Genomic DNA, 19,942 nt, shown 5'->3' with positions numbered 1-19,942 from the left:
TAATAACAAGTAAGTAGTAATATCTATGCCATTGCTTTGCTCGCTTTATTTCCTACCGAAGATCTTCATGAGGTAAACTTATGTCGTTTTGGATAATGACACGTTCTCTGAGGTATAACTTTGACTTTTCCTATCCTACCGCGCATAACAACATTTTGTCTCCATTGGAACGTTTAAAAGTTTTTTCTTGGCTCATTTATAGTAGTTTCTTCATGTAAATTTCTTGCACTTCAAAAGATCCCTAGCTATTACCTTACAATTTTTTTATGGACCTCATGCCACAATATCACTCTAGGAGTATGTATGAAATCGAAGTCGCCCTTTTCGGAAGAAAAAAAAAAATCGAAGCCGCACACTGAGTTCGTGCAGAACCATTAGTCAGAATTCCATGTTGACTTTTCGCAAACAGCATGAAAAAACAAGAAAGATAGCGCAGCAATTGCCAGCTCGTGAATAAAATGGGGGTAGGAGACGCAGGGGTCGGAGTCACGGCCACCTCACACCATCGCATCGAATCACTCATCTTTCCTTTCCATGTCCATCAATCAAAAGGGTGGGCAAAAATTCAATTTCGAAGAAGGGAGATGAGAAGGGGCCAGGAAAACGACCTCTGACCTCCCCACTTCTTTATGCGGCAGAAGGGAAGATGCACCACTCCACAGCCCCTCCTCACGTCTCAACTAAGCATATTTAATTAAAAGTTAATTAAGTGGCCCACTAGCAGCTTAGCACACCAATTAGCATTATTAGACCAGCAACCATTTTTTATCTTATCACAGGAAAAGGATATGCAGTGTGCATGAAAATGAAAGACCTGAACTTATGTTGTGGCTTCCTTTTTATGTTTGCTTCTTTATTTATATGTATATGGTGTTTTGTCTTCCATTCGAGAATTTGCGTCTAATTTTAAGTTTTCATAAGTGGTTGCAATTTTTGTGTTGCTTGAAACTTTTTTTTATCTCTGTTCAGGCCCCAAAAACAGTTGCGCATGGTATCTTAGGTTTTTTGTTTAGCACATGTGAGTTTTCAGCAAATCACATGGAACAATTTGCAAAAAGAAATGAAACATTTTTTTTGAAACGAATGAAAAAAATAAAACATTCATGCTTCCAGAAATTACTTTTGAATTGGCACCTTGTTCGATTACCCATTTTTCTGTGAACACTACGGCGAAAACGAGAATTTTTTTGGACAAAAGCACACACGAAAAAGAGGAAAACGTGTAGAGAAAAGACATTACTAATCTGCAAGGAAAGTGAGAAAAAGAAAAGGAGGTCCAAATATAAAAAAGACTTGGCTTTTTTCTATTCCAAATTCTCTTTCCCCCATCTCTTCTTCTCCACAGTCCACACTGTTCACCTCGTCCCCCCCCCCTACCCCCCCTCTTCGATCCCCAAATCCCGAATTGACCAGCCCAAATCGGCGCCCCGCATGGAGTGGACGGCCCCGAAGCACGCCGCCTCGCCCTCCTCGCCTCCGCTGCTCTGGGACTGGGGCGACAACGCCGCCGCGGGCTCAGGCTCCTCTAGCGACGCGCCGGCGCGGCGCGGCGGGAGGGAGCGGGAGGCGAAGCGTGCCAAGGGCGAGGAGGGCGGGGGAGCGGAGGTGAGGTGCCAGGTCGAGGGGTGCGGCCTGGAGCTCGGCACGGCCAAGGAGTACCACCGGAAGCACCGCGTCTGCGAGGCCCACACCAAGTGCCCCCGCGTCGTCGTCGCCGGCCAGGAGCGCCGCTTCTGCCAGCAGTGCAGCCGGTGGGTGGTGTTCTTGCTTTCTGTTGCTCTGGTTGACCTCAGCGGAGCCGCAATCTTGCGGCTCTCTGCAATTGCTCTCCTTCTTTCTTTGATGATTACTTTCTGCGAGGATGGGTCGCGCTGTTACGCTACAATAATTGCGTGATTGGTTGATTGATTTGCGCAAGCATATCTTTTACTTGTTCTCTTTTAGTTTTGTGGCTATGATGTGCGTGTACGGCGTGTAAGACTGCGTGTGCAGTTGTGCGTTTTTGGTACGGAGCTGCGTTTTTCCTGATCTGGGAACGAAAGATGCTGCCTTTCCACTATTAGTACGCTGTGCGCGTGGAGAATCGTAGGCATGGGTAAAAATGGCTGTGCAACAATGCTTGTTTCCCCTTTCCAGTTTTGGCATGGCTCTCGATATATGTGTATGCTTTTGGGATGAGCTTTTTGGTGGCTTGTGTCTATTTCGATTCTGTTACTGTATCTAAAATTCTAAATTGCAGGCGTATCTTCTGTGTGCACTTTTACATGGCAATTAACCATAGGTCCTAGAATGTATGTTTAGTTTTTGCTGATTCCTTGGGTTTGGGTAATCCAGGTTCCATGCGCTGTCAGAGTTTGATCAGAAGAAGAGGAGCTGCAGGAGGCGTCTGTCTGATCACAATGCCCGCCGGCGGAAGCCTCAGCCAGATGCGTATGCCTTTGCCTCTGCAAGGCTGCCTTCATCATTGTTTGGTAATCCGTTCATATCTTGATTAGTGTTTGATATTCGCCATCTGTGGACACTGGCTGATTTTAGTGATGAGCTCTTGAGGTTGCTTAGATTCATCTGCAAGTACAAGGTTGCAACTAGATGTGTGAAGCTTGCTGTGAGAATGGCAAGCTTTCTGTCTTTTATTGATAATAAGGTGCCTGTCTGTTGTGCTTCTTAATGGAATTGAATACAAACTGGGTATGGGACTTGAGAGTTGAGAGTACCATGATTAGTAATGTATATATCATGTATTATATAACTCAGGTTGTCATGTTTCAGCTATATTATTCTAACTTCGTACCACCTCTTTATATAACTAAATGTTCTTATCCCTGTTTTTTCTGCCAATGCAGATGATAGGCGGCAAATAAGTTTTGTCTGGAATAAAGCTCCTCTTAGCCATGTAAGACCTTTCACTTCTCCATGGGACAGCTCATCTGACTTCAAGCTCCCACATGCCAAGGAAATAAGAGAGCTATCAACAAAAGTTGGGGCAATAACTGGACAAGTTCATTTCGATAAATCTCACCTGTCCAATGCCATTCCAACACTCAGCCATGGCAAAGATGAGCTGTTGCCAATGAAAGGTTTGATTTTCCAGACGTTATTCCTACCTAAGGCAGAAATGTGTTCATCAATGAAGAAGCTGCTGCTTGCTTTGTTAAGTGGTTCACCACATTAGTTTAGAAAAAGATATAAAAAAATCTCTGGCTTAGTGGGACCTTACTTAAAACATATAGGACAATTGACACATAAAAGGAACTTTTTGGCTGTTCCCTCCTCACTGCTAAATCTTGCAGAGATTGACTGATTTTTTGTTGCAGAAGTTTGTAAATTAAAAGTCAATACATTTGTAGCTGTTTGCCTGTTTGTAGGATTTAGCCTATCTAGAACGCATGGTGAAATAAAGAATGCGCAACGCCTTGCCATAACTCTATTCTTACTGGGCTATTGGATGTCTTATTATTGATTACAGTATTATTTAGTCTGTAAATTTACTCCTGGAAAAAAGAACATATTACAATTATTGGATTATCAAATGTATTCTCGTGTTAGTGTAGAATCCAAACACTCGATTGAGTTAGACTTAAGGAAAATAGAATATTAATATCATTTTCTCTGAGACCGTATTGGGACTTGAATGTTAGTGACAATGAAAAAGAGCAGTCCTTTTTTTCACCAATATCATATCTGATAATATTATTTTGTTTGTTCAGTTCCATATGTCATATGTTACTGAAGTTCTTGATTACTATTGATATAAACTTCGTTCTGCTTATGGATGACGTATAAACTTCGTTGTGCTTTCAAAAAATTACTAAGAAACTACAGGTCTTTCATTGGAGCCACTTGCACCTACATTTTTCTGGGATGCTAGTGGTTAGTGTAACACTTCTAAGCATCAAGTTAGAAATCCTAATCGACTTCGAGTTCCGCTTATTTTTCATGCTAGTTTGGCAAACCATATGATTTCATTTCCATTCCAGAGACTAAAGCATTCTAATTTTCTTTGTTGTCCCGATTTCAATGGGAGAATAACATGGTTTGAACTATTGTTCTGCAGATCCGGACACATCAGTAACTGCTTCAAAATTCGATGGAGCACCAGATCTCCAGCGTGCTCTCTCTCTTCTGTCAGCTGGCCCTTGTGGATTGCCGGATCCTGTACCGCAAGCATCTTGCCTTATCCAGTTCACTGGTGCCAGTGAGAACAACGGTGACCTTCATTTATCACATGGAGGGAACTCTGGTCCAGCTTCATGTACTGATGAACAGCATATAGCACCTCAGCCTCAGCTGGTTCGTTTTACCATGGACACTAGTAGCAATGTCTATGAGCCCGCTTTCTTTGGTCTAAACCAAATAAATTAAAGCGTGAAAGATGCACGCTACTTATCATTTGATAAATTGCCACAAAGATGGCCTGGGATCTTGCAAGGAGTTCTTCAATCAACTGCCGGAGATCAAGATCTCTCTGTTAATGTTATCTACATATTTATTCTCCCTGAACTAAGTTGAACTGAGCGTAGGCCAGCTTGTGTTGAATATGCAGTTCCAACCTGTGATTGACCCATTTTTTTCTGTTCCTTTTTGCCCCCTTGATGTGACTACTTTGGAACTTAAGTGTGATATTGTAATTTTAAACTTGTATAATCCTACTGTCAACTGCTGGATATCTTTGAAGCTGTCCTTGGTGAATCTGGACATGTATTTTCGTGTGTATAGTTTCTACAACATTTTCTCTTAAAAAACTAGCTGTTGATTCGATACTGGCTTGATTCAAATATTAGAGTGACTATAACCAACCTGCCGCAGATACTTATTTTTTAATAATGTATCATCGATTAACAAATTACTCCCTCCGTTTCAAATTATAGGTTATTTTGACTTTTCTAGATTCATAGATATTATTATGCACATAGATATCTAGGTGCATAATAATATCTATGAGCTAAAAAAGCTAAAACGACCTACAATTTAGAACGGAGGGAGTATCACATTCCAAGCAAAGAAATCAATCTTGTCTCCTCAAATCAAGCAGCTATTTGATACCAGGAAAAGAAAAATCGTATAGCTAATTGGACGTGTTTGCAGAACCTAGTCAGCATCACGATTGTTTCCATAGAAGCCTGCTTGCCCACATGACTTAGAGTATGTGGCCGAGATCCCATGTCTCAGTGCAACCAACCAGACTAGCCACAAGACAGCTTGGCAGGTTCTGTTTCCAAACAGGAACCACCAACCGAATAGCTCAGAAATAAAATTTCTCCATGGCCGGCGCACAATGCACACAACTACGGACCAAGTCCATGTGTTTGACTTCGGCAACAGATGATGACGCATACACAGGATAGCAAAACCAAAGTCATGTCAATCTGAAGTGCAGAGAATAGCAAAATGGTAATAAACGCAGGCCAACACCCAGAGAAGGGCGTTGAAACTCGAAACCAGGCAAACTTGTGCGAGTACAAGAACAAGCAGGTGTTATTAACATAGGAAAGCTCCATTAGATCTCTTTAACATACAAGGCAACATCACCTATACTTTCAGAAGAGATTACTTCAGCTGTGCAGCATACACATAGAATGCAACCACACAGAAGCTCGAATCCTAGGGGCTTCAGCGCAGACCCTAGCATCGATGCGGTGAATACATGGAGATGGGCTCTTCCTCCTTTCTTCCCTCCATTCCCCTCATCTAGCCACCAGTTTCCACTTCAGTCGGTGGTCATGGGCTGAGACATACAGCAGCGGAAGCGTGCTTTACGCACATTGCTCACAATCTCCATCTCAGCACTCTCAAGCATGCAGACGATCTCAGTAAATGCTGGACGAACTTCAGGATTCGCATCCCAGCAGCGAGTCATGATGTGGGTTAGAGAAGGCAGGCAGTCTTGAGGGATTACTGGACGAGCACCCTTATTTACAACAGCGAAAGCTGCCTGAACAGCTGTCATGTTTGTGAAGGGAAGCATGCCAGTTATAAGCTCCCACAAGACAATCCCAAAGCTATAGACATCAACTTTATGATCATAGGGCCTGTGCTGGATCATTTCCCTGCAAATAGAAAAAAAAGGGCCAAACACCAAATCGTTTACTATACACGCAGTGTGACACTGAATTATTGTTAAGAAAATCCAAATTACAGAAGAAACAGTCTGCTAGTGAGGCAATGGTAATTTAACACTCATATCCAATTTCTTTATGTAAGAAATAACATTTAGACCATGCATACAAAAGGAAAATAGCTTTCTCTATTATTGTTGGTATAGTCACCCACTCACCCTCCCCCCGCCGTGGACAAAACAGATGCAAGTGTGCAACGTCAGCAATAGTTTAGCATTAAATGAGATGAATCACACTCTGTACAGCCAAAAGATTGAAACTGGGCACACCAGTCCCACCATATTGATATCTATGAAGTTATTAGTCTGTCTACTGTGTCATGCGTAAGCATGCAAGTCAATCCCACAAACATGATTCAATTGATTGGATATGCAACAATATATTGATAATCTAATGAAAAAAGTGGACAGCGTTGCGAATGGATAGCTCAATAATACAGTTCAAGTAATCCAGAAGGCTGCTATGCAGCATATGTAGTTGAGTGCTCGAGTTTTCAAGTCAATTATGTAAAGTTGGACGTGCAGTCAGTCAGACTATCCAAGTAAACATGTCAGGAATTGTAAGTGCAACTATTCAACTTAACAGATTATCAACCTACAGTACTGTTCTAGAGTGAAGGCCTGGCAACTTTGGAGCTATGCAAGATTGTGTACAGAAATAAATGAAATGCCAGACATCATGGATGCAGAGATACCGACAAAATTCTCGATAGGAAATTCTTCAGTAAGGGAGATTTTATAACTTACGGTGCCATCCAGCGGTAGGTTCCTGTCTCTGGTGTCATCCCTTCAGTTTTCACCTCAATACGAGCAACACCAAAGTCAGCAATCTTAATGGATTTGTCTGCTGCAATCAGAAGGTTATCTGACTTTAGATCCCGATGAATAAATCCCAATGCATGTACATAAGCCATTCCCCGGGCTACATCCAACGCCTGTTTCACAGCCAACCTCAAAGGCACCGACTTGTTCTGCCTTCTCGCCAGGAACTGCCGGACTGAACCACCCTTAGCATACTCTGTAATAATACACCACACAATCGATTTCCTACATGCCCCTATGAACCTTACAATATTTGGGTGACTCAGCCTAGACAACATCATAACTTCTTGCACAAATTGTTGTTCCATCAAATGGGCTCTTTCGGGGTCATTCTCAGGCTTCTCCAGCAGCTTAATGGCAACATCTTCTCCGTTGTATGTTCCCCGGTACAACTTCCCAAAGGCTCCTTGAGCGAAAGGATCCCCCATGTCCAACCTCCCCAGATCAATTGTCCACTGCTCATAGTTATTCAGTATCTCTGTAGGATGATTCGGGTCCATCAAAACCCGAGCCAATGCATCCTCATTTAGCGTGTGTGCAGCGACACGGTTGGGGCGGAAGACACTATTGCCAACTGAATAGCTTGCAGTCGGAGCGTCACGGAGGCCCGGGTGCTTCAGTATGACCGTGCGGGACTCATTCGAGCCCACACTGCTGTTGTCCACAGACATGGCGACAGAACCACCAGCGCAGTTGGCCAGGTTGAAGCCGTCGGCGCTGTCAACAGACATGTGGGAGCCCTCCCCAAACTTTTGGTAATAAGGCATGTTGTAGAAGCCATTGATCTCATTGTCTTGCATCCCCTTTCCTCCACCGCCACCACCACCACCTATCATACCATGAAACCGCGCCCCCTCAGCCATGTTGGAAGGATCAAATCCTAATAGTAGAGCTGCAGCTGCTGCAGATTGCCCATCCTCACGCGAGAAGTGCCCTCTCCTGCTCCCTCACCAGCTCTGCAACAAGACCAAATTAATGAGATAAGCTGGCAACCAGCAACCACTAAACAGCATAAATTTTAGCTTAGAACTGCAGCAATTACTTCGTTCTACAGCCAAGAACCCCATGAATTTTCCATAAAAACAGATGCAACGCCTCTACTACTCAAAGCAAGAACTTTCCTCATTTGAAGCACGCAAAACCATATTTACACCCAGTAGTTAAGCCTTTCCTCCTAAAAGCATGACGCTTTCCCCAGACCCTTCCCTATCAGCTCCTCCCGGGGCGCGCGCACAGCGCCGAGTCATGGGGGTTCAGTTCAGTTGAACCCCAAAATTGTTCGCAAAACAAACCGCACCCGCACCTCGATTGGGTGCCATGAAGCCCAATGGCTTCAACTAATACCGATCTTGCGGACGCGCTGAGGAGGAAGAAGAAGAATCATAACCTTATCGAACCAAGGGCGGATGGCTTGGGTCAGCAGCGCACCACGCGGCACGCGAATTTGCGAGGAATCAATGCAGACAGAGAAAGATTTGGGCTTGATTGACCACTAGACCAACTCTTGCAGTTGCAGCAGGGGAACCCCCAACCAGGCAGGCTAGAAATACTTTACCAACAAAGAGAAGGAACCAATCGACGCCCCGATGGATCCCCGCTCCAGTAGACTGAGACGGCAGCAGCGGACCGACGAGCGGGAGGTGGAGGATCCGGCCGGGAAGAGGAGCGGAGCGACCCGCGGCCTCGCGGTCGTGGTCGGCTGCGAGTCAAGGTCTGTGAGGAGAGCTTGTGCTGTGCGTGGGTAACTGACTGGGTATCGAGCCGCAGGGAGGGGATCGATCCTCTTCTATACTTTGGGTTGGAGTCCCACGGCGTGCAGTCGGCCTCGATCCACCGTCCTCCGCATCCAACGCTTCTCTCTCTTCTTGCTTCACTCTTCTTTTCTTTTCTTTTCTTTTTCTGAGATCTTTCTTGCTTCACTCGTAAGGTTGAGGCCCTGCATTCTCAACGTAATGCCCTCTTCGGCCCAATAAGGACAGCTCCATTGGGAGTTAAAATCGAATAGTGAATCAAGAAAACCGAAAAGAGCACACAGTGGTAGTCGATGTTTGTGTGTTATGGTGAAAATCGCATATAATAAAAGCAATCGATCGAGAAGAACAAAAAATCACATGCATGCAGCGAGAACAGAGACGAGCTAGGAGCTGACTCACAGCTGAGCGCAGGAGTTGACGCGTGGATGGAGGAGTGTGGCTATTTCTGAATTAAGGGTCCCACGAACTAACGTACATGTTGTGATCAGCGGGCGCTCTAATAGGTTACGGATTTTGCTCATCGATTCGCTGAGACACTGAAGGTGCCCTAATCCTAGTACTCGCCACCGTTGTAGGCAACAGGATGCAATGGTTAGTGCTCATATGGTAGTGTTGTTGGATTGAACTAGACGAAAAGAGCGCCAAATGTGTTGGGTGATGTACATCGGCTACTTTAACCTATGATGCTATAAGATCGACCTAGTAGCTAGACAGATTGGTCACATGCAACGAGGACACAGATGAGCTAGGAGCTGATGCATGGACGGAGAAGTGTGGCTTTTTTTTGAATTAAGAGTCTCACGAACTAACGTACATGATGTGGTCAGCAGACGTTCTAATATGTTATAAATTTTGCTCAACAAAATCACTAAGACACTGGAGGTTCCCTAATTCGAGTACTCACCATTGCAGCCAACGAGGTGCGATGGTGAGTGCTTATATGGTAGTGTTGTTGGATTGAACTAGACGAGAAGTTGATAAAATCTTAAAATATAAGCGCCAAATGTGATAGGTATTGTACATCCACTACTTTAACCCGTGATGCCATAAGATTGATCTAGTAGGTTGTCACATATCTGAATCTTTTCCTTATGACCACAAATGAAATCTATCTTCTCGATAAAATAAAATCCTATTCATGGGGAATCTAGTTACCTTAAGTTATATAGCTAGTTCGGGTAAACTAACAAAGTTGAACAAAGAAGATTGAAATGAATACTAAAATATTTTCTCTTTATAAAACTTTGCATCCACAACGGCACTCACCCCTCCAAGATTAAGCACACATGCTCAACAATGTAGAAAAGAAACCAATCTTGCGAAATTTGTGGCAAATAATCAAGTGGAATCATATAGAGCCACACGAAACTAGGAGGTTTATCATTAGATGAAGTGGAACTTACATGGTATGAAGTAAGCAGTTCACAAAAACATCTAGGCTCACTGGGATAGAATTCTGATCTCGTAGGAGACACAAGGTAGAGACGGAGAAGAACTTCGAGTTAGCATGCAAATCTCAAGTCTCTTGGTGTTCCATTCCTTCACGGAGGTATGAGAGGATGAGATATAAGATGTGGAAAGAGAAGGACGGAGGAGGTAAGAAAGAGCCCAAGCGGAGATAAAAAGCAAGAAAGGATGGTCCGTTTTTAATCTATTGCAGACTCTATTATATTCTTTAAACTTTAAGCTTGTTCAGTTTCCAAACGGCTAACTTTTAAATGCTTCTTCATGATGTGAAGAAAATAAATAATTTCTGCAATATATAGAAAAAGATTAAGGTGAATTAACCATTAGAGAAGGGCGAGTGTTAGTTTTATAGAACCAAAAGAGCCGGTAACTTTTATGAAAAAATAAAAATAGTTTTTTAAAAAAACGATTGAAAGCTAAGAGCTATATACACAATGCAAATAAGTAAGAATAGATGAACCCAAGGTAGAGATGGAGAATAACATCAAACTAGCATATAAATCTCAGGCTTCCTTCATGGAGATAAGAGAAAAGAAAGGAGATCCAACATTGTGAAAGAGAAGATGAAGAAGGAGGTGAAAAAGAGCCAAACATCATGCACGTTTTTAGTCTATTGCAGACTCTATCCTATTCTTTAATGTTGCTCGGTTCCACACGGCAATCTTTTGATTGTCTCTTTCTAGTGCAAAGAAAATAAATGATATGTCTAACATATAGAAAATGATTAAGGTGCATTAACCACTAGATAAGAACAAGTGTCGGTTTCACTTTTACATAACCTAAAAGCTGGCAACTTTTATAAAAAACCAGCTAAATATTTTTTTCTTAACCGATTGAGAGCTAGGGTAGAGGCGGAGAAGAACTTCGAGTTAGCATGCGAATCTCGTATCTCCTTCACGGAGATAAGAGAAAAGAGAGAGAGATTCAATATCATGAAAGATAAGAATGAAGAAGGCAGTGAGGAAGACTCAAAGAGGAGATAAGAAAGCTAGAGAGGATGTGAAGGATGTGAAACTGTCCTACATGTTTTCAATATATTGCAGACTCTCTTTTTTCCCTTTAAGCTTGCTTAGTTCTAGACGACAATCTTTTAATTGTCCCTTCCTAATGCAAAGAAAATAAACAGTTTGTAAAATATATAAAAGGTAATTAAGATGCATGGAATATATTGGTTTTACTTTTATACTACAAAAAGAGTTAGTAACTTTTTACAAAATACCAAGAACTATATAAACAAATGCAAATAAGCACGACTAGGAAGCCAAGAAGTAAACACAAAATGCAACTCAGTAAAGATATATGTTTACGGTGTAAACCGGTTCTGAAATAGAATGAAAGCAAGCAATATGAAGCTATTTCCACCCATGTGTTTCACACGGTTGTTCAGGGTCAAGCCGGGGGCGGCCGGCTCGGCCAGCCAGTCAACAAAAGCGTTCAGTTGGGCACGTTCTCAAAGATCCCAAGCCAGTCCCTGTCAGGGAAGCCGTCTAAAATGCTGTGCAGCAGCACGTTGTTTGTTGGGGGAAAAATGAAAACTGGACGCAGCGGCACGCCACCGCGACTTCTTCTCGGCCGTCGTGGGCTCGTGGCAGCGGCACCGCAGGTGCGGTCGGCTGCCGTGGACCGAGATATTTCGAGCCCGTGCCAGTGCCGCCCGGCCCATACGGCTGCCGAGGCCCAGGATGGAGAACAGGAGAGACGAACCGGGCCGGGCCCGGAGGCGGTGGAACTGGATGGAGAACGTGCAGGCCACTACCCACTGTCACTGACCGCTCTCGGCTCCACGACGACAACACACAGCAGGGAGCACTCCCTCGGGTCTCGAGCTCCTCCCACCCCGCGCGTGTCGCCTCACGGGCACCGGCGCGCCGCCCTCCACGGCCTCCACCGTCCCAGCCCGATGGATCCCGCCGCCGCCGCCCAGCCGTGCGTCATCCAGGCACTCCCGGCGCACTCCAAGGCCCTCCCGCCGCCGCCCCTGGTCCAGGCCCTCCCCGCCCACCACTCCCCCCCGGCCAAGACCCACCCGCCGCCCGCCGCCACCCCTACCTCCTCCTCCTCCGGCCCCAAACGCCGCCCCCCGCCTCCCCCACTGGGCCCGGCGCCCCCGAGCCCGCGCCGCACCCGCTCGGGCGGCGCGCCGGAGTGGACGCCCGCCGAGACGCTCGCGCTCGTCGCCGAGGTGGCCGCCGTGGACGACGGCTGGTCCCGCTCCGTCTCCGCGTTCCAGAAGTGGGCCATGGTCGCAGAGAACCTCGCCGCCTCCGAGGCCCTCGCCCCGGGGCCCGCGAGGCGGCGGGGGAGCAAGAGGGCGGCTGCGGAGTGCCGCCGCCGGTGGGAGGCGCTGGCGGCGGAGTACGGGGCCGTGAGGCGGTGGGAGGTGCGCACGGGCGGGAGGTACTGGGAGATGGGCGCCGCGGCGCGGAGGAAGGCTGGGCTGCCGGTGGAGTTTGACGCGGAGGTGTATGGGGCCATGGACGCGCTCATACGGGTCGAGGAGGCCCTGCTCGCGGACGCGGCTGGCGGTGGCGGGGGAGCGGAGGAGGTCGAGGGGTTAGTTGGCGGCGGTGCCAGCGTTGAGGTAGGTGAGCAGGACGGGGTTCACGTCCGTGAGGTTGGAGAAGCTGAAGACGGGGTCCAGGAGAATGAAACGGTGGAGGAGGCGAATGGGGAGGAGGAAGACGAAGAGGAGGAGGTGGAAGAAGAGGAGGAGGACGACGAGAAGCAGGAGGAAATGCAGGTGGATGGCAGCAATGCTGATGCTTCGAATGACTTGGGTACATGCAACTCATCGCCTCTCTTTGCATTTCATGTTCTGATTTCGCAGCTGTGTGCTTATGATCATTATAAGTTGGTGATACTGGAAACTTGATTGTGATGTAGTCTGGTTGTGAAACTTGTGTCACAACTAGATGGTTATGCAAGTCTGCAATGATGTGCTCCATGGATGCAAATGTTGTGATTTATCGGTGAAATTTGGCGGCACCCAAATATGTCAGTTGTCAGATAATAATGTTAGGAAACAATTATAAGCTGACACTGACAGACTTCTGAGAAATTCGGAGATGCTATTCCTATTATGGTTTTGTTCTCCCAGATGTAGGCTTCAGACTTAGGTGTCAATAATAATGTTTGGAAACAATCATAAGCTGACAGAATTCTGAGAAATTCAGACATGATAATCCTGTTTTGCTAGTTATTGACGAAATGAGTAGGCTCATGATCATCATTTCTCTTGATCCATTACAGTGCCTGATTGGCGATTACAATAGGTGTTTCTGTCTTGTAAGATTCAATCCATAGCTGTTCATCAGGCTTACCCCAGGCTATTGATCCTGGATTACAACTTCTTCACCTATTATAGTTGTTGGAATTTTCATGTACGGGAAATAGGTAGTGAAACCAGATGAATGTTGACAAAACATGAAAATCAGGGGGTGAGAGTTCTTGAAAATTCTGAAGAAGTTTACAGACTACCTGTAGGGCAGGGCATGTTCTGTATCTGTGCAAAATTCAAGTTCAAACTAAAACTCATTGGCAAGAGATGAAAACTTAGCACCTTTTTTTTTACCCACAGATTATCAACATTTAGCCAGTTTTCACTAGATTTGCTACCCTTCTTGTATTATGATACTAAGATAACGTCCTTTAATTATTTGTATCTTATTGAAAAATCCATTGTATTGTATTGTCTCTTAGTCATCAAGCTTGTTCGCTGAAGAATGTTGTTGTTTTAATGTCATGATGAGGTGATTTCTAACTGAAAATGATCTGTTCTGATTAAGAAGATTATTTATGGTTGTAAAGTTGTTTTGAACTACCATTTCTGGCTTAGAAGTGCTAGAATTATTTATATTACATCTATAGGTATCAAGTTTTAAGGATCGCCATCAGCCCATGAAGCCTTTTGGTCCTTTATCTGATGGAATTTTAAGCATGAGTATCATTTCATATGCAGATGACAAGATTTCATCTAATGAAGACTAATACTACTTTCCATTTTCTCATGTGATAATAATTAATATGCAGTAAAATGTAGCAAAATTGGTAGAAAATAGAATCAACGTTCAAGCAAGACAGAATTTCCTTGTTTGCATTGTGTGTTATGGTGTTAGACAGATAGTTCGCTTTAGGACCTGAATTTATGTTCATTGAGTGTACATACATATAGTAACCTTGATATCGAACATGTTATATAGTTTTTTTGTGCAACGAACAGGATTTTTTTTTTAACTCGAACAAGCAGGGGCAACAAACATGATGATTGCAGAAGTTGCAATGAGCCAATGCCTAAACAAATTACCTAAATTTGCAGTTCTGATTGATCCTTTGTACTGCCAGCTTGTATTCATGTTCAATTTGTCTTGTCATATTTTGCTGCTGCCTCAGTTACTTTCTTTGTAATCTGTTTCTGCAGAAGGCCATGAGGTGGGAACAAACAGCGAACCAGAGAAAAGCCAAAACAATGCATGGGAGCTGGCCAACAAGTTACAAGAGAACGCGCAGCATATCCACACCATACTGAAGGAAGAGGCGGATGAAGATGCTGGCCAAAACCACGCTCTTGCTGGTTCAGTTTCACCTGATGCCATGAAGACCACCCGCCAAAAGGCCGACGAGCTCATCAAATCACTTGGTGGGCTTGTCAGCTACCTCAACCAGTTCACTGAGCTTGTCAAGGAAAACGGGTTTGAGAACATCGTCGGCATGACCTGATGCATGAGATGCAGGTTTAGATCAGATCACGTAGATTAAGATTTCGGAGCTGTAGTTTCCGTGTCCTTCAACTTTGTAAATATGGGGGCACTGTATGACCTTGTAATCCAGCGATGTAGGCGGTTTGTAGCAGACATTGTTAGGTGCATTGGCATCGCCATTGCTCAGGGCCTTTGGCGAGATCAGATTCTCACATCTGTTGACTGTTGCTCAGGGTTCCCTTCCCGATCCGGTGCCCAATCCCAGATGTGGTGAGAGATCAGACGCCTTGCATTTTGAAGTAAATACTAGCAGTGTAGTAGTTCCATGATGTTGCCAGATCCATCGCATCTGCGATGAAGTTGGGACTTGGGAAGGTAATCCCATTGCCTGTGAGAGTGTTGTAATGTTTCGAGGCTTCATCTGAATATCATTGACGTGCTGCTGCTCAAGTAGTCCAGCCATGGTGTTTCCTGAAGCGCCAACTTCTTGTAAGATTCAGACGTTCAGACAAGAATGTCGTTGGTAGGTGCCCTGGGACCTGGCATATGTTGCTGGCGTAGCTTAAAATTAGAACACCATGAACCTGGCCTGGCCCCTAAAACCTCCTCTCGTATCCAACCGCGCGAACGACACAGAAACTGCAGCAACAGACGCCTGAGCTGGGCGAGGGCGCAGCACCTGCTGCGTCTTCTCCCGCCTATTCTTAGGGGCGTCGCGACGCGACCCCTCCCCGCATTTCCTCCCCGCCACCTCCTCCCCCCCTCCCATTCCTCCACACCCATGCACACGCGGTGCGCGTAGCTTCGCCATCGCCTCCTCCCGCGACGACGCCCACGGGCGTGCGTGGGTGCATGCTGCTGCGGGCGGCTCCGGCAAGGCGACGACCACCACCGCCGCGTGCGTGACCGACCCGGCCGGCTCGCTCGCCGGAGGACTTACCAGCTCGGCACCGCCCCGCCCTGCCCGACCGCGCGCGTCCCCGATGGCGCGGCCGCGGCCGCCCGGCCACACCCGCGTCGCCCTCGCTGTCGTCGTCGCGGCCGCCGTTGTCCTCCTCGTTTCGCCGCCGCGCCCCGCCGCGGCCCAGGGCACGACGGAGGCGGACGTGCTGATCGCGTTCCGGGACACGCTGCGCGGGCCGGACGGCGCGCTGCCGGGCCCGCTCCGGAGCTGGGGCACCCCGGGCCCGTGCAGTGGCAACAGCTCCTCCTGGTACGGCGTGTCCTGCCACGGCAACGGCACCGTGCAGGGCCTGCAGCTGGAGCGGCTGGGCCTGGCGGGCGCCGCGCCGGACCTGTCCGCGCTCGCCGTGCTCCCGGGCCTCCGCGCGCTCAGCCTCGCCGACAACGCGCTCACCGGCGCGTTCCCCAACGTGTCCGCGCTCGGCGTGCTCAAGATGCTCTACCTCTCCCGGAACCGCCTCTCCGGCGTCATCCCGGAGGGCACGTTCCGGCCCATGCGCGGCCTCCGCAAACTCCACCTCGGCTTCAACGAGTTCTCCGGGCCCGTCCCGGGGTCCATCACCTCGCCGCGGCTGCTCGAGCTCTCGCTCGCCAACAACCGCTTCGAGGGATGCCTCCCGGACTTCTCCCAGCCGGAGCTCAGGTTCGTCGACGTCTCCAACAACAACCTCTCCGGCCCGATCCCGGCGGGGCTCAGCCGCTTCAATTCAAGCATGTTCGCAGGTAATTACCATGTCATTATCGATCGATCCTCTCTCTCATCGTGCACCCGTGTGATTTCTGATGTGAAATCCTTTGAACGAACGATCTGCAGGTAACAAGTTCCTCTGCGGCAAGCCGCTGGACGCGGAGTGCGACGGCCTGGGGGTGCCGCGCTCGGGCATGTCGACCATGACGAAGATCGCCATCGCGCTCATCGTCCTCGGCGTGATCCTCTGCGCCGTGGGCATCGCCACGGGGGTTCTCGGCCGTCGCCGGCAGAGGCCGAAGAGGCGCGCGGCCGCCGAGGCGCTCGGCGGCGGCGGGGACCAGACGCCCTCCAACCCGAAGCTCAACACCGCGCCGGCCGTCAACATCGAGAACGCCGCCAGCACGAGCCAGCCGCGCGCCGCCGCCGCCGCCGGCGCGGCCGGAGGTGCCGCCGCGGCGAAGCGGCAGCGGCGAGACGAGCACGGGCGGCTGGTGTTCATCCAGGAGGGCCGCACCCGGTTCGAGATCGAGGACCTTCTCCGGGCGTCGGCCGAGGTGCTTGGCAGCGGCAACTTCGGGTCGTCGTACAAGGCGACGCTCTGCGACGGGCCCGCCGTGGTTGTGAAGCGGTTCAAGGACATGAACGGCGTCGGCCGGGAGGACTTCTCGGAGCACATGCGCCGCCTCGGCCGCCTCGCCCACCCCAACCTCCTCCCCCTCGTCGCCTACCTTTACAAGAAGGAGGAGAAGCTCCTCGTCACTGACTACGTCGTCAATGGCAGCCTCGCCCAGCTCCTCCATGGTAAACAAACAACATTCTCAAAATTAAATGTGTTCTTGCATTTGCATGAGATCTTGCATAAACATATAGATCTGCTTGGAATTGGATCTGCAGGCAATCGAGGGTCGCTGTTGGATTGGGGGAAGCGGCTGCGGATCATCAAGGGCGCGGCGCGGGGGCTGGCGCACCTGTACGACGAGCTGCCGATGCTGACGGTGCCGCACGGGCACCTCAAGTCGTCGAACGTGCTGCTCGACGGCGCGTTCGAGGCGGTGCTGTCGGACTACGCGCTGGTGCCGGTGGTGACGTCGCAGATCGCGGCGCAGGTGATGGTGGCGTACAAGGCGCCCGAGTGCATCGCGCCGCAGGGGAAGCCGTCCAAGAAGAGCGACGTGTGGAGCCTGGGCATCCTCATCCTCGAGGTGCTCACCGGCAAGTTCCCGGCGAACTACCTCCGGCAGGGGCGGCAGGGTGGCGACCTCGCCGGGTGGGTGCAGTCCGTCGTCACGGAGGAGCGCACCGGCGAGGTGTTCGACAAGGACATCACGGGGGCCAGGGGATACGAGGCCGACATGGTCAAGCTGCTCCAGGTTGGCCTGGGATGCTGCGACGCCGACGTCGACCGGAGGTGGGACCTCAAGACGGTCATCGCGCGCATGGACGAGATCCGGGACCCCGAGCCCGCCGCCGCCGACTCGTCGTCGTCGTCGTCCTAGGCGAGCAGCACATACACCCGCGTAACTAACCAAGAAAATCCCAGTGATCGATCAGCGCCGTGCGTGTATGCAAGGGATGCAGCCGAGACGATGGTTTACGTGGCAAGCTAAGCATGCACATGCATATGGCTGGATTATTGGATCGTGAACTAAATTTGGATGCGTTGATCGACTGATCGAATTGATGAACAAATACAATTGAGAAGATGGGATAGATCATGGTGGTGCGGTTTCTGATATGGTTCATGGGGAATTTCGATCGTGTAAATTGGCTTAGCTTAATTTGTCAAAAGGGATAAAAGGGTGCTAGTGTGTAAGGTACTTTTAATACGTTTTGTTCTATATTGTGCCTGTTATTCGTACGAATCCTTACATATCATACTGGAAAATGATGTTAGATTAGTGTGTGATTGTTTTGTTGTATAATCTTTAAAGTGCTATCTTTTCTTGTGCTGGATTTCATTAGCGAAACATGCCCCCCTCCCCTCCCTCCTAGTCCCCCGTACAAATTTTAGACATAAACGAAGAGGAGGAGGATGAAAAAAAAAAGAAGGAGAAGGGAAAGATAGGAGGGAGGAAGAAGAGGAGGAAATTGTGTCCCCCCTCCCGCTAAACGTGTGTCCGATGTCTGATAAAAGGAATGGAAGAAATACATTTTACTACCTTCATCTATTCACTTTGTCCACCAAATTCACTTAACAAAATTTAAGCTCAAATTACTACCCTGAACCATTTCAGTTGGTTCAATTTATCCTCTAGATTTATCTTTTTTATTTCTCTACATTCTCAAATTTTGTGAATGGATAGACAACATGATGTCCCGTGTTACAAAAATACATTAAGATTTTTTTATGGTTATTTCATATGGTAGGAACATTATTATACGAAATTAATCATATGGATACAAAACTTGCATGAAAAAGTTCTTATGTATTTTTCTAACATAGAGCGTGTCATCATAAAATTTGAACTTAAAGCTTAACTTGTACGTGAAGGGGAATAAATTGGACCGACAAAGATAGTTCGGGGGGAGTAAATGGTGCGTTGAGAGGTTTATGCAGATAAAGTAAATACGTGAGGTTAGAACCAGCACAAGACCTGGGTGCTCCGCAAACATGACGGCGTAGCCCCTTATAGATCACTGAACCTGCAATGTGTGAGTACAACTGGGTCGCTCGAAACGGTCGAACCTGCGACAATGTGCGCGTACTGGTGCACGCGGGCACCGAATTAAAGTGTATTTGATACAAGATGCTAAACTTTAATAGGGTCACATCAAATGTTCGGATGCTAATTAGGAAGATTAAACATGAGCTAATAACAAAACTAATTGCACAGATGGAGTCTAATTCGTGAGACGAATCTATTAAAACTAATTAATCCATTATTAGCAAATGGTTATTGTAGCACCACATTGTTAAATTATGGACTAATTAGGTTTAATAGATTCGTCTCGCGAAGTAGACTCCATCTGTGCAATTAATTTTATAATTAAACTGTGTTTAATACTCCTACTTAGTATCAAACATCCGATGTGATAGATGCTAAAGTTTAGCATGGTGTATACACCGCCGGCATTCTCTTTTCTAGAATGTACGGCGCTCACGGTTCTGTCATCCGTGCCAGGCAAAGCACTTACCCTGAAAATGGGCACGTCGGAGAATTGTAACAGAAGGTGCTAACAAAGCTACAATCACTGAACACTGGTCCATCTACGTACTGGGCCCATCAACGAGTGAAGGGAGTTCAATAAAGGGAAGAAGTTTTATTACCCCTCAACTCTTCCATAAGTCTAAATATCAACCCCCAACTACAAAACCATCTAACTGACATCCCAAACTACGGAGAACCGGACATGCAAAGCCCCCGAGCTCATTCCATTCCGGTTTTAATCCACGCTGGCGTGGCATCCCCGTCAGCTGGCCGTCCATCCATGT

The 19,942-nt window shown here is 47.5% G+C and overlaps 4 protein-coding genes across 5 annotated transcripts; 3 read left to right on the top strand and 1 right to left on the bottom strand.

Annotated features, from left to right (window-relative positions):
• The first annotated feature begins 1,368 nt into the window (after positions 1 to 1,368).
• On the top strand, positions 1,369 to 4,689 carry LOC117847342 (squamosa promoter-binding-like protein 4). Its single transcript, XM_034728537.2, has 4 exons — positions 1,369 to 1,751; positions 2,335 to 2,471; positions 2,844 to 3,077; positions 4,055 to 4,689. The coding sequence occupies exons 1-4, from the start codon at positions 1,432 to 1,434 to the stop codon at positions 4,360 to 4,362; spliced, it is 999 nt and encodes a 332-aa protein (XP_034584428.1). The 5' UTR covers positions 1,369 to 1,431; the 3' UTR covers positions 4,363 to 4,689.
• Positions 4,690 to 5,457: 768 nt separating this feature from the next.
• LOC117847326 (serine/threonine-protein kinase STY13) lies at positions 5,458 to 8,704 on the bottom strand. Of its 2 annotated transcripts, none has more exons than XM_034728520.2 (3): positions 8,493 to 8,704; positions 6,863 to 7,893; positions 5,458 to 6,047 (listed from the first exon to the last, which is right to left on the bottom strand). In XM_034728520.2, the coding sequence occupies exons 2-3, from the start codon at positions 7,798 to 7,800 to the stop codon at positions 5,708 to 5,710; spliced, it is 1,278 nt and encodes a 425-aa protein (XP_034584411.1). In that variant the 5' UTR covers positions 7,801 to 7,893; positions 8,493 to 8,704; the 3' UTR covers positions 5,458 to 5,707. The 2 variants fall into 2 exon arrangements, with proteins under 2 accessions (XP_034584411.1, XP_034584418.1); XM_034728527.2 differs by lacking the exon at positions 8,493 to 8,704 and adding an exon at positions 8,325 to 8,476.
• A 3,251-nt stretch (positions 8,705 to 11,955) lies between these two features.
• Positions 11,956 to 15,313, top strand: LOC117843806 (uncharacterized). Its single transcript, XM_034724560.2, has 2 exons — positions 11,956 to 12,935; positions 14,576 to 15,313. The coding sequence occupies exons 1-2, from the start codon at positions 12,059 to 12,061 to the stop codon at positions 14,872 to 14,874; spliced, it is 1,176 nt and encodes a 391-aa protein (XP_034580451.1). The 5' UTR covers positions 11,956 to 12,058; the 3' UTR covers positions 14,875 to 15,313.
• Positions 15,314 to 15,838: 525 nt separating this feature from the next.
• Positions 15,839 to 18,116, top strand: LOC117853241 (pollen receptor-like kinase 4). The gene is given in 3 exon segments (XM_034735630.2): positions 15,839 to 16,541; positions 16,633 to 17,310; positions 17,404 to 18,116. Coding segments are annotated over 3 exon segments (2,094 nt in total).
• Positions 18,117 to 19,942: the final 1,826 nt, after the last annotated feature.

Source organism: Setaria viridis, chromosome 1, assembly GCF_005286985.2.
Source record: "Setaria viridis chromosome 1, Setaria_viridis_v4.0, whole genome shotgun sequence".
NCBI classification, from domain to species: Eukaryota; Viridiplantae; Streptophyta; class Magnoliopsida; order Poales; family Poaceae; genus Setaria; species Setaria viridis.
This window is presented reverse-complemented; position numbering and strand designations above follow the sequence as displayed.